Raw genomic sequence first — 16087 nt, forward strand, 5'->3', positions numbered from 1 at the left:
GAGCCATGATCATACCACTGCACTACAGCCTGGGCAACAGAGTGAGACCCTGTCTCAAAAAGAAAAAAGAAAGAAAAGAAAGAAGAAGAAGAAAAGAAAACAGACTAGAAGGAAGCACCCCAAAATAGTAACCAGGCTTATCTCTGGGCACAGTGATAATAGGTAATTTTTATAATTGGAATACAAATGTGAAATTTAAAAGAAATACAGATGGCATGTGGCAGGCGCTACCATGAGGAAAACACTTAGGGAGTGTCTCTGCTTTAGGTCCACAGTGAACTGCACGGTAGTAAAACGAATGAATGTTTGCTGAACACCTGCTGTGTGCTGGCCAAGCCCTGGGGTGTACAATCTTATTTCCTCCTGTCACTGCCCTGGGAGGGAAGACAGGACCTTGCCTTTGCTTGTGTATCAGTCAGCTTTGTCTGTGCTATGCTGTGTAACAACCACTCCCAATATTCAGTGGCTTACAGAAATAGCATTTATTTTCCTGGCTTATAGCTCTGCCAGGTTCAGGCCTGTGCCAAACATCTGTCAGCCTTCTGGGACCAGTGGCTTCCCAGGAAATATTCTCATGGCCATAAAGGAACTACAGAGTGTGCCTTTTAAGGCCAAGGTAAGTCACACAGCCAAGTCCAAGGTCGATGGGGTAGGAGACACAGTGGAGGCACCAGGCAAAGGGTGTGGACGTGTAATTCTCTAACAGTGAGGGTGGACTTAGGAGCAAGGGTTCCATCACCCCGAGAGCCATCACTCACCTGCAGCCCCTTCTAGAGTCAATGACTCCCCAGAGCCCATCGCCCACCTGCAGCCCATCGCCCACCTGCAGCCCCTTCTAGAGTCAATGACTCCCCAGAGCCCATCACCCACCTCAAGCAATTCCAGGTGTTGATGACTCAGAGTTGATGACTCCAGCCGGGATCTCTCTGGACTCTGGACTTGTATATTTGACGCCCACTCCATGCCCTTCCTGGAGGTCTAATAGGCAGCTCAAACTTAACACAGCCAGAACAAAACTCCTGATCACAGTCCGTTTCTCCTCCAGCTCTCCCTATCTCAGTGAGTGGCACCACCACCCACTTGCGTCGTGGGCCCCGGCTCTCGGCTCTGTCTCGCTACCTTACTCCTCATCTACTCCATCAGTCAGGCCTCCTGGCGCCATCTCCAAAACTTGTCCCACGTCTGTCCACATCTCACTGAATCCACTGCCAATGCCCCAGTCTGAACTGCCTTCATCTCCTGCCAGGACAGCTGGCCTGACTTCCTCACTCGTCCCCACCACCCCAGAGCCCCTCAGAGCCCATCCTCGACACAGCAGCTAGAATGAGCTTGCAAAAATGTCCATCAGCTCGTGGCATGCCCCCTTCTCCCCACCTGCAATCTTCCAATGGTTTTTTCTTTTTTTTTTAGATGGAGTGTCGCTCCATTGCCCAGGCTGGAGTGCAATGGTGCCATCTCAGTTCACTGCAACCTCCACCTCCCTGGTTCAAGCAATTCTCCTGTCTCAGCCTCCCAAGTAGCTGGGATTACAGGTGCCCGCTAGTACGCCCGGCTAATTTCTGTATTTTTAGTAGAGACGGGGTTTCACCATATTGGTCAGGCTGATCTCGAATTCCTGACCTCAGATGATCCACCCGCGTCGGCTTCCCACAGTGCTGGGATTATAGGCGTGAGCCACCACGCCCAGCCCTTCCAGTGGTTTTCTATTGCAACCACGTGATATCCAAACTCATCACCGGTGTGCACCTTCCATCGCTTATTCTCTCTCCAGTCTCAGTTCTCCCACCTGTCACTGCTCCAAACACAAAGCCTCTTTTCACATCTTAACACACACCAGCCTTGTTCCTGACCAGGGCTTTTGCACCTGCCACTCCCTCAGCACCTCCAGCACCTCCCATGTGGTCCTTCAAATGCTACCTCCTCACAGCCTCCTCCCCAGCCATTCTGTATGACAGCACCCTGTTTGTTTTCTTATCACCATTGGATATGTCTTATTTGTTCGTTAGAATTAAACTACACATGGTAGTGCTCAATAAATATTTGTTTGAAGAACATGCTGGTGGATGGGATGGGGGAGGTGGGGAAGAGGCGAGAGAATGAGAGTCTCCCTGGGCACATGGGTGGTCGGGGGAGCTTTTAGGTAGGCCTGCAAGGAAACCTGGGTTCCCACGGGGGCACCGCTCAGGAACACCAGGCCCTGTGAATCCCCGCAAGGCTCAGGCGGGGGTCTCCCCATCAAGCAGCAATACAGGTGGGGCTCTAACCGAGCTTCTCTCTACACAGCTTCACCTCCTTCTCCAGGCAGGGGTGTCGAAGTGGGACCCAGAGTATGAGATGTGAGGCACCCAGAACCCCACCCCCAAAGCCTTGGGCTCCAGGAAGCCAATATAAAGCCAGGGCCATGCCCTCAGGGAATGGGCAGATGGGGAGAAATTCTACCTGGGGGAAAGGAAGATGACAGGGGAAGATTTCTCCTGCAAATTAATAACCAGTGGCCAGTTCCCATGAAGATTTGGGGGTTTGAATATATTCTGCCAGTAGGAGCATCAAGCAGTATGACCATGTCGGAAAGCAATTTGGCCGTTTTTTTATAAGGGCATGGCTGTTTGGTCGCTGATGTTAGAGGGTGCTGGGTACTTGCAGCTGTGCAGGTGGGAGGGGCGACTGGGAAACAGAACTGTGATTGGCAGCCCTTGCATACCACTGGCAGGTTTCTGAGGTTTGACTCAGATGCCAACATCCTCGGAGGCACAGATGACAGCTGAGCTGCCCTTCCCTCCCCACCACGGCTTTAAGACACACGCTCTGGCAGGAGTGGTGCCAAGTGGGGATACCTACCAGGGCAGAGCTGCACCCAGGGACAGGCGGACCCCATCCCAAGAGCCCAGACTGAATTAGGACCAGGCAGAGTGGGTGGGGCTGCAGGGGAGGTGCTGGGTGGATGTTTGTGGAATGACTGACTGACTGAACGAATGAATGAACTGAGCGAGTGAGTGACAAGGGCACCTGGCAGACACACCACAGCCACCATCTCTCACTGTGACACTCAAAGGGATGCTGGAAGATAAACCTGGAACCCCAAGTGCTGCTAGTGGGGTTGCCAAATAGGACAGCCACATCGTAAAGCAATTTTGTAGTTTCTGATAAAGTTAAACTCAGTCCCACCCTATGACTCAGCAATTCCATTCCTAGGTATGTGCCCAAAGAATGTGTACGTATGTGCAGCAGAGACACGTGTACAAATGTCCACAGCAACACTTCTCAACAGCTCCAGCTGGAAGCAGGCCAAATGCCCAGCAGCAGGAAAATGGTTAAGCAGATTGTGGCAGAACCATATGATGAAATACATGGGCAATAAAAAGGAGTGAGCTGCCAATGTGCACACAACATGGGTGCACCCACTGCTCACCTGGGGAGCGAAGGAGCGAAAGAAGCCAGACCCAGAAGAATATGCCCCACAGGGCTCCATTTACATAAAGTAAGAAAAGGCAAAAATAAGCAGATAGAAATCAGAACAGTGATTGCAGGGGAAGCTACTGGAAAGGGGCACGGGAACTTTCTAGGGTGACAGAAATGTTCTCTGTCTTTTTTTTTTTTTTTTTTTTGAGACAGAGTCTCGCTCTGTCACCCAGGCTGGAGTGCAATGGCATGATCTCGGCTCACTGCAACCTCTGCCACCCAGGTTCAAGCGATTCTCCTGCCTCAGCCTCCCGAGTAGCTGGGATTACAGGCACCTGCCACAGTGCCCGGCTAATTTTTGTATTTTCAGTAGAAGTAGAGACAGGGTTTCACCATATTGGTCAAGCTGGTCTTGAACTCCTGACCTCATGATCCACCCGCCTCGGCCTCCCAAAGTGCTGGGATTACAGGCATGAGCCAGCGCACCTGGCCATCTTTTTTTTTTTTTTTAAAGCAGGGTCTTGCTCTGTCATCCAGGCTGGAGGGCGGGGCAGTGGCACGATCATGGCTCGCTGCAGCCTCAAGCTCCTGGGCTCAAGGGACCAGTCTTCTCAGTAGCTGGAACCACAGGCACACGCCACCACTCCCAGTTAATTTTTTCTGTTTCTCATAGAGACAGATTCTCACCATGTTGCCCAGGCTGGTCTCAAACTCCTGAACTCAAGCAATCCTCTCGCCTGGGCTTCCCAAAGTGCTGGGATTCCAGGTGTGAGTGACCACACCTGGCCACGTTTTGTGTCTTGATTGGCATGGTGGTCAAAACTCCCCAATGGCCCGGGCGCAGTGGCTCACGCTTGTAATCCCAGCACTTTGGGAGGCTGAGGTGGGTGGATCACGAGGTCAGGAGATCGAGACCACTTGTAATCCCAGCACTTTGGGAGGCTGAGGTGGGTGGATCACGAGGTCAGGAGATCGAGACCACAGTGAAACCCCGTCTCTACTAAAAAATACAAAAAATTAGCTGGGTGTGGTGGCAGGCGCCTGTAGTCCCAGCTACTCAGAGAGGCTGAGGCAAGAGAATGGCGTGAACCCGGGAGGCGGAGCTTGCAGTGAGCCGAGATTGCGCCACTGCACTCCAGCCTGGGCGACAGAGAGAGACTCAGTCTCAAAAAAAAAAAACAAAAAACAAAAACAAAAAACTCCCCAATGTTACCCTTAAGATGTGTCCATTTTAACGTACGTAAATTTGACTTTAAAATTTAAGAAAATAAAAATAGGCATTCGAGAAGAAGAGACTTTTGCTTCCAACAATATGGCAGACCAGACACCCAAACAAAAACGTGGATACAATAACTTGGGTCCTTTTCAAGGTACAGCCAAATTGTGAACAAAGAGCAGCGTGAAACCCGGAGCAGCTGGGGCTGAAGCCATGGAGGCCGAGGCGATCACCAGTTATGGGCACCATGTCCTTGCGTGTCACCGCCCAGGACACAGGCCTTAGGCTCCAAGGAGGCAGGGAGCCAGACCCAACCTAAAGAACCAGGGCCACACCCTCAGTGAACTGGCAGAGTAGGAAAATTCTCTCTGCAGGGGAAAAAGGAAGATGACAAGGAAACTAGGAAGATGACAAGGAAAAAATTTCTCCCATAAATTAATAACCACAGGCCTGTTCTCATGAATATTTTGGATCTGACTTTATTCTACATGCAAGATGGGAACTAAACTTCAAGCAGTCTTGGGTTTGGAGTGTCTTCTGGTGCCTTGTGGAAATATAAGCTCACCCCTCAGGGAGAGATGGACTCCCGGCCTAGACACACTGATTCCCACAGATAAAGCTCTGACAAAGATGGAACGCGCAATGCAAAATTGCAAAACACGTGACACAACAAGCCACCATACATGAGAGCTGGAAGAATTAACAGCTAACAGGATTTGCACCCCAGGGACTTCAGATGGTGGAAATCTGGTAGACAGAATCTAAAAGAAGGATGAGAAGAAGACACAGCATTTTTGAAAGTTTGGCCTCTTGTCTGTTGCTCGGGATGCGGCCACTGGTTGTATTCAGACTTCCATGCAAGAATTTCGTTTACTACACCCAGTTCCTCTCATTCAACAAGAAACATTTGCACCCCAAGTGTTAGCTGCCCAGGAGTCCCCAAATTCTGCATCTGTGAGGTTAGAATGTGTCTCTAAAATGCAGATTGAAGTGATACAAGCTCAGTACTCCCTCCTCAACCCCTGGTTGGATTTCCTGCTCGGTCTGAATTCTGGGTCCCGATAGGACCCCTCTTCTCCCCACCCCACCTGTGCTGGACAGCTCCCTCTTCCCTTCCTGGACTTTGGTGTGGGGCAGGGCCTACCCTTTTCATTTCCCCAAACCATCACCAACACAGGACTACTGAGCAGGGTGGACTTTATACCAAGGACTGGAGGATAACGGATGGGATTCTGCAGCATGACGCTGAAAATCACTTTCCATGCAAGAGCAAACATCCCCTGCTATGTATTACGTCAGTGCTGTGGTTCCCAGCACTGTGGTCCCTCCCCGGAACCCCAACTGCCTGGGGGCTCTGCCCCCCACCTCATGCTCTCTCCCCTCCACCCCTCCACCTGGGCATTTCTTGCTGGGTTTCCTACAGCTTCTCCTCCCAGGTCAGCCTTGAGCCTCTGCTTTTCACACCTAAATAGTCCATCAGGACGTTCTGCTGAAAAAAGAAAAAAAAAAAAGCCAGTTTTCTCCCTAAGAGGAACTCTGCATCCAGCTTTTAAAATCACGTTTCCTCTTCCTGCTCTGCATTTATTGAGCACTGACTGTGTTAGAAGACCTGCGGGAAGGGCTAGGGACACAAAGACAGAACTGGCAGCTGCTGTCCTCACCCAGAGTGACCACATTGTCCTGCTCCTGGGTTCTAGCCTCAGCCTTAACAGCCTTAACAGCCCAGCCTCGGACACATCGCAAGATGCCACACACAGCATCCCAGTGGGCTTGGGGCACAGACCCACCACCCATGCACCCATGAATTGACACAAAGGCTGCACACACACACACACTCACACACACACACACTCACACACACACATTCTCTCCGTGCTAATTCTCGCCTTTGGTCACGGCCTCTCGTCTGTCATCACCACTCAATGTTGACAAAGCAAAATAAAAAGAAAGAAAGAAAGAAATTCGCGTTGTCACTTGGACTCCCCCCACCCCCGACCAGGCTTGGCAGCCCCCACCCCCACCCCCGCCTTTGTATTACGGGTTTATGTCAAGGTATGTTGGATTCTAAATTAAATGTCAGCCCACTGTACATTTCTGGTTCCAGCCGCAGAAAATGAGGAGCTGGCGTTGGAGACCATCCAGTCGTTCAGCTCCCCGTGCCTAACCGTGAGGGGTGACAAGCCCATTGAATCACTGCACAGTAGCTTTCCACGCCATAGGAAGCCAAGATACATTTATTTTTAATGATAAATGTGACTGTCAGAGTTAAGTTGAAACAGCTTTATGGTGAGAGCTGAGTGCCCTTGGCAGTGCGGGGCAGAGGCTGAGTGGATGGGGACCAGAGGTCCCGACCTTCTGGCCAGCCAGTCCCCCAGGCCCCGAGAGACCGGCACATTGGCTATTCTGCCCACGTCCGCCAAGCCCTGCTGCCTGCTGGCTCAGCGCGCTCACCGGGTGGCTCAGGCCCAGCTCTGGCAGACCAAGAGGCACCGAGGTATTGAAGAAAGAGAGATAGTCTCTGGAAGTGCACACACTAGGGTTCAAATTCTGCCCCACCGGCCAGGCGCAGTGGCTCACGCCTGTAATCCCAGCACTTTGGGAGGCCGAGGCGGGCAAATCACGAGGTCAAGAGATCGAGACCATCCTGGCCAACATGGTGAAACCCTGTCTCTACTAAAAATACAAAAATTAGCTGGGTGTAGTGGCATGTGCCTGTAGTCCTAGCTACTCGGGAGGCTGAGGCAGGAGAATCGCTTGAACCCGAGAGGTTGCAGTGAGCCAGTGAGCCGAGATTGCGTCACTGCACTCCAGCCTGGCGACAGATCGAGACTCCGTCTTAAAAAAAAAAAAAAAAAATTCTGCCCCACCAATGGCTGTGTGGTCTTGATCGAGTTACTTAACCTCTCTGAGCTTCTGTTGCCTCATCTAGAAAATGAGGCTATTAATAACACTTACAGGTCTTGGGTGAAGATTACTTGAAATAAGATGGTATTGTTAATGGTATTGCTGTATCCAGCACATGGAAATGTTTGGTAAATGGTAATTCCATATTGATTTTTTTTTTTTCAGACAGTCTCGCTCTGTCGCCAAGGCTGGAGTGCAGTGGCACGATCTCAGCTCACTGCAACCTCTGCCTCCCAGGTTCTAAGCGATTCTCCTGCCTCAGCCTTTGGAGTAGCTGGGATTACAGGAGTACACCACCACGCCTGCTACTTTTGTATTTTTAGTAGAGATGGGGTATCACCATGCTGGCCAAGCTGGTCTCGAACTCCTGATCTCAGATGATCTACCCGCCTCCGTCTCCCAAAGTGCTAGAATTACAGGTGTGAGCCACTGTGCCTGGCCCCATATTGATCGTATCATCTTATTAATTACACAATTACCCAGGTCATGTAATTTACCTTTCTGAATCAGTTTCCTCATCCAAAAAATGGGGACAATAGTACCCACTTATTAGGGGGCTGGGAGGATATGAGGTGCCCAGCACAGGGCTGAGCGTGAGGGTGCTGCCAACAGGTGGCTGTTGGTCATGGCTGGCACCCTGAATGTTGTCCCCCTATGTCCCTTGCTGCTCATCCTTGTCTCCCCATGGACTCTTCTTTCCACCCCTCCCATGTTGCCATACTGCCTGCCCTGCACCCACTCCCTGCTAAGGGAGGGGTCCTGCATTAGGACCCCAGCAGCCATGACCCCACATTGGAGCTGACCAAGGTCTGATGGGTTGGTACCTGACCAAGGACAGCTGTCTTGGGCCATCTGCCACCTATGATTGATATGCCTGGTTCAGTCCTAGATAGGAGTTGCCCATTGGTGGGGCCATCATAACCAGGTGGCCTTGGAAAGGCAAAGTAGGAACAGGCAGAATTGGTGAGCCAGACAGAGGGAGGTGAGGGGATACGCAGAGAGTGAACAAGTTACCAGGCAACCTCGAGTCTAATCCCATGCAGCCTCCCGGTCCTGTGTTCCTGCACCCTGAGGTGCTGGCTTGTCCCTGGCAAGGAATGCTCAGTCTTGGGCTGGCTGGAAAGCCCTGGTTCTGTCCTGTCCCATCTGCTGAGCACAGCCAAGCTCGCCCCCAGCGCTCTGTGGCCATCAGCCTTGTCAAAGGGAAATCCGAGGGTGGAGGGCCTGTCTGCTCTGTGGGGTCGGCTGCCCTTTCTCTCGCACAGATGTTGGCTGTGGGTCAGCACTGGCTTCAGGGACCCACTTCCATTTTATTCCTCTCCACCAATTCGGAGGCTCCAGTGAATGGGGGCGGTCCTCCCTTCTTCCAGAACGATGTCCTAAGTGTGTCGGCTGAGTGCAGTGTGTAAAGCGCTGAGCAGACGCCTGCAGGCTCATGCCGGTCCTGCATCACGGCTGACCCTTCTCCTGGGGTGTTGAGCAGAGGCGTCAGCACAGAGGGGGTGACAGAGTGAGGCCCGCTCCCAAAGACACACACGTAAGGCACTCCCGCAGGCTGAACCTGTGGCTGAGCAGGTGAGACGATTCAACCTCCAACCTCCTCCAACACTCCCAGGAGGAGCCGCTAGGTGGCCCCCGCTCACCTGTCCAACCGCGCTTCTGCAGGCCTGGGCGGCGATCCTCCAGAGCGTCCTCCGGTCCTCCGGTTTGCACCTGCCCAGGTGCGCCCGGGTCACTCCCCGAGCTCCGCCTTCCCTTCTGCGGCCCCGCCATTGGAAATGCCTTTCCCTCAGCACCCAGACGTCTGGATGCTGCCTTCATGGGCCTTGGGGGCGGGCTCACACCCCTCCATCCCAGGATGCCTCCCTGACTGCTCTGAGCACACGTCGAAGACCTCCTCCGTTGGTCCTTAGCACCCCTCCCTTGGGTTCTCAGTTCAGTCCCGCACCCCCGCTCCACCCCCAGGGTGATCTTTTATCTGTGCACAAATGCGTCTGGAGTTTACATCCTCTCCCAAAAATGTGGAATCAGAGCCTTGCGTTTCTGCCACCTGCCTGCTTTGTGCCTGTAACTGCACAAGGGCCTGCAAACCTCGCCACTCCCCACCAATAGTCAAGTCCTTGTTTACGAGGAAACTGAGGCTTGGGGATGACGTGGAATCTGCCCAAGGTCACAGCAGGAACATCTGAGCCTTGCCCTGCTCAGGTGCTGTGATGCACTGTGGCAGAGCCCTTCTGAAGCGTGTGCGGTTAACCCTTTGGCTTACATGGGGACACTGAGGCTCGGAGAGGTATGTTGCTTGCCCTCAGCCACACAGCCAGGGCCCTGTGCCCTCCACCACATCCTTCTTCCCAAGTCTGAAGGCCCTCCAGATCACCTGCTGACCCTCTGAATTCATAGGAAAGGCCGGGGGGCGAGAAAGAGCCAGAGGCCAGAGATTGGAACCTGGGTCTCCTGACTCCCAGCCATTGCTGTGGGATCCTCTCCAACTCCCGGGCCGCCTCAGTCCAGGAAGCCGGGATCGGGCCGCAGGTGAGGCCAGCGGTCGTCCTGGAAGGAAAAGGCGGCTGGGGACAAACAGCTGGTGGTTTGTGAACCCAGCGCCTGGCGGGTGGCAGTCTCCTCGGGTGGCACCCGGCCACAGGGTCCCCTGCTCCGGGGCCCAAGGAGTGCCCCAGCCCAGGCTGGACGCGGCCCCCACCCCCAGCCAGTCTGTCCCGCCAGTGCCGGTCGCGTAGAGGGATCGGGAGAGGGACGAAGATGGGGCGACAGACTGGCAGCCAGTGGGGGAGAGACGGAGACGGTGCCAGGGAACAGCGCGGCGGCCAAGGCGCCCCGGGAGCCGGAAAACAGCTTTGGGGAGAAGCGGGGGCGGGGAACGGGGGTGTCTGTCTGGAGCTGGGGGAGCAGAAAAAGATGGGGCCGCAGAAAGGGGCGGAGGAGGGGCGGCCGGCGGGCTCGGCGGGGCGGCGGGAGGGGAGCCCGGCGTCGGGCAGTGTGGGCGCCTCCCGGTCGGAAGCTACAATAGCAGCTCGTTCGCCGTGCAGATTAAGGACTTTGTCAATTACCTCCGAAGGCCGCTCTGGGCGGATTAAATGCTTTTAAAAGTGCTGCTGGTGGGAAGGGGCAACTAAGAAGACCCCTCCCGGCACAAATCCCCTCCCGGCGGAGGAGAAGGCGGGGGCTGGGACCGCGCGGGGCGCGCCGGGGAGCGCGGGCGATCGGCCGGGAGCGCGGCCGAGCGCGGAGCGGCTGGTACTCGCGACCGCAGCGCCGGCGGCTGTGGCAGTGGTGGGGACCCCCATTTCGCCCACGGCCCGCCCGGGCAGAGGGGCGTCGGGTGGGCTCTTCGACCGCCGGCGCGAGGGCACAGGTCTGCGGACGCGGACTGGGACGCCCCCAAGACCAGGCTCGCGCGTCGGGGATCGGAGCAGGGAGGTCCCCGGGGGCTGGAGACCCCACAGCTGGGCGCACTTGCCCGGGGACCTGGACCGGGACCTGGACCCAGACCTCGGGGGCCCGCAGGGGGCGCACCCCACCGAAACTGCCTGGGTCTTGGGGCGAGCCCTGCGTCCTGGGCCGGGAGGGAGCCGGAAGGAGCGCCGCGCCACTCCCCGGAGACGCCGAACCGCCCAGCGGGGGCGCCCTCGGGGCCCGCTCCGCGCCTGGTGAGTTGTGCGAGTCCCGCCCGGGAGGAAGTTTGTGCAGAGGCGCCGCCGGGGGGCTCTCAGGCCCCTCCGGGAGCCAGCAGGAGCCGGGCCGCCCGCGGCTGTTTGCTGCCCTTCGGCTGGCCGCGTTATCTGGGGGCCAGTTCGGCCTTCCTTTCCCTTGGCCTTTTCGGAGGCGGAGTTCAGTATCCAAGTCCGCGTGTGTGAGCGCGCGCGGGTGTGTGAGTGTGTCGGGGGAGGCCGAGGGGAGCAATAAAAAGCAAAGAGAGTCCGAGACCAGAAAAGATGCGGAGATTGAGAAGGAGGGAGGAGGGACGAGGGAGGAGGGAGAGGAGCGCGCCAGGGAGGCGCGGGAGCCGGGAGCGGGGACGGCGCGCAGCGCGAGCGGCGGGCGTTGGGCTGGCGGCTTTCGCGCTCCCGCTCCTGCTCCCGCCCGCACACAGCGGCGCGCTCATCCGCACACGCCCGCCAGCTCCCGGGCCGCCCCGGCGCGGGTCACAGAGGCGGGGACCCGGCGGACAGAGCGCCCCCGAGCCCGCGCCCGCGTCCACCCCGCCGCCTTTGCGCTCCTCAGCGGCGCGCCTCGCCCGGCGTCCCCGCCAGTCCTGCCGGAAGATGGTCAACGACCGGTGGAAGACCATGGGCGGCGCTGCCCAACTTGAGGACCGGCCGCGCGACAAGCCTCAGGTACGCTCGGGCGCTGGGACACGGAGCCTGGGCGGCTGGCCAGGTGGTGGCCGCTCGGGCCGGCGGGGCGGGCACCCATTGCGGGGGCTGGAGTTTGCGGCGCACCCCTTCGAGGCTCCGGAGGCCCGGATCGGGATGGGGACCCTCCTCTCCTCCTCCCCTAGCCGAGGCTTGAACTCGAGGTTCGGTGGGGGCGGCACCCCTGCAGGAGCCACGCGTGCTGCGGGCCAGGTCTCCCGCGTCCCCGCACCCCCAGCGGCCCCCTGGTGCACGCGGGTGCAGAGGGAGGCGGGAACTTACAGTTCGCTGTGTGTCCACAGACAAATCAGCCCCCATGCTGAGTCCCCGTTTCCTCACCTCTACAATCGGCATCTTAACTACCCACAAAATCTCCACTCTGGGCGCTACCTTGTGCCAGGCACCTGGTCCTGAACTTGACCCCCTGAATCTCCTCTGCATCCTTCCCTCTTTAGCCAGGGCCCTGCATACAGCAGGGGATCAATAAAGATTCATCTCCTACAGGAACGCTGGGTATTGTGATTTTCTGACTTTAAGACAAGGAAAGCAGGGCTCAGAGATGGTTGGCTCCTGCCTGAGGCCACGCAGCTCTGCCGGGATTTGAACCGTTGTCTGTGTGCTCCAGGGCTGATTCATTCCTCCCTTCCTCCTGCCTCTTCAGGGGCAGTGGAGGTGGGGCTTGGAGGGTGCCCAGGGCTGTGCGGTGGAAGCGGGTGAGGGGAGAGCACCTGGGCTGGCCAGCAAGGGGGCTGGAGTCCGGAAGCCGAGGCAGAGGGGAGCCCCAGGGCTGCCCCGGGCTGGGCTGCCAAGGGACTGGGACAGGCAGGAGAAAACGAGGAGGCCTCTCGCTCACCAAGGAGAGGAAAGAATAGGGCTGCCCATTTTAAATTTTAAATTTCTCCCAGACAGATGTCATTGGGGAAGGAACAGTTCGTGCTTGCAGCTGCAGGAGGGGGCGGCTCGGGCAGCCCTTGGTGGTCCCTTACCTTTCAGGAGCTGCAGCCTGCTCATTCTTCCTGGTGTGACACTGCTGTGGCACTAGGTCCCAGCCCTCTACGGTTTGCAAAGCCCCTTCCCATTCGTCGGCACTACCACACTTCTCCAAGCAGGCTGGGGGCCAGTGCGTTCCCACATCACAGACCAGGGATCAGAGAGGTTGGGAACATGCCCAAGTCACACAGCACGTTGGCAAGAGAGTGGGGATTCGAACCCTGGTCTAACCACACACCTAGCCCACTGCTTCTCAGGGGTGGTCGGGCCCCTCTTTTGGGTCAGGTCTGCACCTAAGCCACCCCCAAATAACAAGTCCCCTCCTGCTGAGATCTGACTTCTCCCCCTTAGCAAGAACTGTCTTAACTTCTAGACCTGTCCTCCAAGGCCATCCCTAGCCTGGCATACTGTGCCTTCGCATTGGTACCTTACAGGCAGTGACTGTTTGTTATTTGCCCACCCTGGGCCCCACACCACGCCGCTGCATTTCCAGATCTTTTCTGTGTCATCTTGTTTGCTTCCCCAGCCTGACACACACACACACACACACACACACACACACACACACACACACACACCCCTTCACTCAGGGATACCCTACATATACTCAAAACCCAGCTCAAATGCTGCCATCTCCTCCAGGAAGCCTTCCCTGATGCCCTGTGGCAGTGTCTCTAAGTTCTAGTAGTGTTTAGCCTGTGCCGCTCAGCTGCCTTGTCCTGGGCCCCTCCTGCATCAGGAGATCCCTTTGGACACACCCTCCTCTGGAGCCCATCTCTGGGTCTCTCCCTGGGCCCAAGCTCCATTCCTTCCAGGCAGCTTAGGTCAGGCATTGAGAGTGTTTGCTGAATGGAACTGCATGATGCTTCAGCCAGGAAGAGCCTCAGGAGACGGCCAGCAGGCACTGGTCTGTCTCAAGGGGAGGTGCCTTCTGGGGAATGTGTTTGAAATGTGGCTTCAAGGCCTCCGGGCCTGCCCCGCCTTCCTCTGCCGCTCCCTGGGGGCACAGCTTTCAGCCCCCACACAGCCCAGCTGTCTGCCCCTTGGCATTGGAGGAAGCTCGAGGGCTGTTGCTCCAGGAGCCTGGGCCAATAGCAAGCACCTGCCTCCCCTCCCCGCCCGTTTGGTGACCCAGCATGTAGACAGGCTGTTCCCTGTGCCAGCTCTGGGCTTGTTTGAAGCTTCAGACGAGGCAAGGCCTTTCCTGTGGCTACCGTCAGAAGAAAGATAGAGCGCTGCTTGCCCTGGTTCCCTTGGGCCTGCCCTCCCCTGGGCCAGCCCTCTCTCATCCCTTGTGGCCAGGTTCGTCTCACCCACTGACATGCTGTGTGGCTCTGGGTAAGTTACTCCCCCTCTCTGGGCCTGGGCTTCACCATCTGTAAAGTGGGAGCAGCAGTCTTCGCTTCCTCCTCATTTCACAAGGGCTGTTATGGGGGCCACGTGAAATACTGGTGTGTTTTGCAAACTGTAAAGCACTGTGTCCTCATGAGGAGGATGCCTCTCAGCAGCCTGTCCCCTCCACAGGCTGGCTGTGTCCTGGTCTCCTCTCTGCCTAACAGGAAACGCCATCTGAACATCTGGCTCTTCCCAGAGGGGCCTGGCCAAGGCTCTTTAATGGGGGATTTTCCTCTGGGAGCATAATGCCGACTTGGCACTCCAAGCACCAGTAGGTCACAGGCCACACCTCTCGTTTCTTAGTCACAGCCACCCTAGGAGCTTGGTGGCAGGGATGATGAACCCATTTGACAGATGAGGAAACTGAGACTAAGAGCTGGAGCTGGGACTCGAACCTGGGTCTTCTTGGACAGCAGACAAGGGCCTCTGGGAGGATGGAAGGAAGAGAGGCTGGCCGCCCTTTCTTGGTTCAGCCCACTCAGCCCCAGTTGGGACTCCAGTGTCCAGGCTGTGTGGTTGTCAGGGCACCGAAAGCACCCACTGCGAGTGGGTATAGCCCAGGTCCAGAGGTCCTGAAGGACCTTTGTCCAAGTGCAGCCATTTCTGGGGACCGCCTTGGGCCCCATCTTTCCCAGCCCCATGCAGCCTCAGCTACTCTTTGTCGGGTGACCTTGGACAAGTTGCCGACTGGGACTTTGTTAACGTGTCCTCCCTCTCCCTACAGAAGGAGGAGCCTCTCACAGCCTTGGGGCAGGGCGAAACGGTATTTGCCAGGAGTTTGGAGTTTGTCAGATGAAAGGATCTAGAAATAGACCTGATTCTTCTGGTCTTGGAGCTTGGGGCAGGAAGTCACTCTGCAACCGTCTCCTCTGGTCAGAGGGGCTTGTTTCTGAGCCGTCCCCAAGCCACCCTACAGGGAGGTCAACTTCCACCCCATCCCAGGCAAGGTCTCTTGATGCTTTCAAAATTTCTAAGAACATTTCAGAAAGGAAGAAAGAAAATCTCTTTGGGAAGTTCTTCCTGATGTCTAACCTAAATCCCTGCTGCATTAAACTTAGTGACTATTTAGGGAGGCCCCACCTCATGCTAGAAGGTATAGTCTGGTGGATACGGTCTGTGCCTCAGGGAGCTTAGAGTCTCATGGGGGGAACAAACTCACAGGTCAGGGGCGATTACAAACCATCATGGGTGCTAGAAAGAAGATCCATGCCTCTTTCTTCTTGTTCCCTGGGGTTTGGGTTGAGGTCACTGTGCTAGGCTTGGGGTTTCCCGAGCCCCTCCTTCTGAGCTCACTGTTTAGCCGGGGGCGTGGTGTGGCTGAGGAGGTAGAATGGACAGGAGCAGGTGACTGTCCAGATGTTGGGTGAGGGAGGGAGGCCTGGGGAGGTGCCAGCTTTGCGGGTGCAGCAGGTGGGGTTGGTGCCATCCCCCCAGTGAGAAATAGGAGGGGTCAGGTTTGGGGTGGAGAGACGCTGGTTTGGGCCCCAGTAGGCTTGAGGCCCCGGTGGGCCCTCTGGGAGGCCAGAGCTATATGTCGGGGGGAGGGTGGGCAAGAGCCTTATAGGAAACATCTGGAGAAGCCCCCTCTGTGGTTCAGAGCAAATGCTACCAGGAGGAGGGGCAGAGGCTGGGAGCTCTGTGGGGCGCTCTTGTCCCCTTGGACACCTTCAGCCCCTCCTGCGCCCCTCCCTGTGGCCTGAGACTCCAGATGGCCCTCAGCAGGGTTCTGCTGAAGGGTCCCCAGCGGGATGGCGGTTCCCCCTCAGATCTCACAGAACAAGCCTGCAGACTCCCTTCCTAAGTCTTTGGG

The 16087-nt window shown here is 56.4% G+C and overlaps 1 protein-coding gene across 2 annotated transcripts in view; it reads left to right on the forward strand.

Moving 5' to 3' along the window:
• Nucleotides 1-10840: 10840 nt before the first annotated feature.
• Nucleotides 10841-16087, forward strand: part of FIBCD1 (fibrinogen C domain containing 1) — a 38477-nt gene continuing 33230 nt past the window's right edge. Inside the window, exons 1-2 of one of the 2 annotated variants that reach the window (XM_055270680.2) lie at nt 10841-11187; nt 11762-11874. In XM_055270680.2, coding sequence (XP_055126655.1) covers nt 11803-11874 — 72 coding nt within the window. In that variant the 5' untranslated portion in view covers nt 10841-11187; nt 11762-11802. Of the gene's footprint in view, nt 11875-16087 lie in introns of both variants that reach the window. The other variant, XM_063636808.1, reaches the window with a different exon arrangement.

This window comes from Symphalangus syndactylus, chromosome 3 (assembly GCF_028878055.3).
Source record: "Symphalangus syndactylus isolate Jambi chromosome 3, NHGRI_mSymSyn1-v2.1_pri, whole genome shotgun sequence".
NCBI lineage: Eukaryota > Metazoa > Chordata > Mammalia > Primates > Hylobatidae > Symphalangus > Symphalangus syndactylus.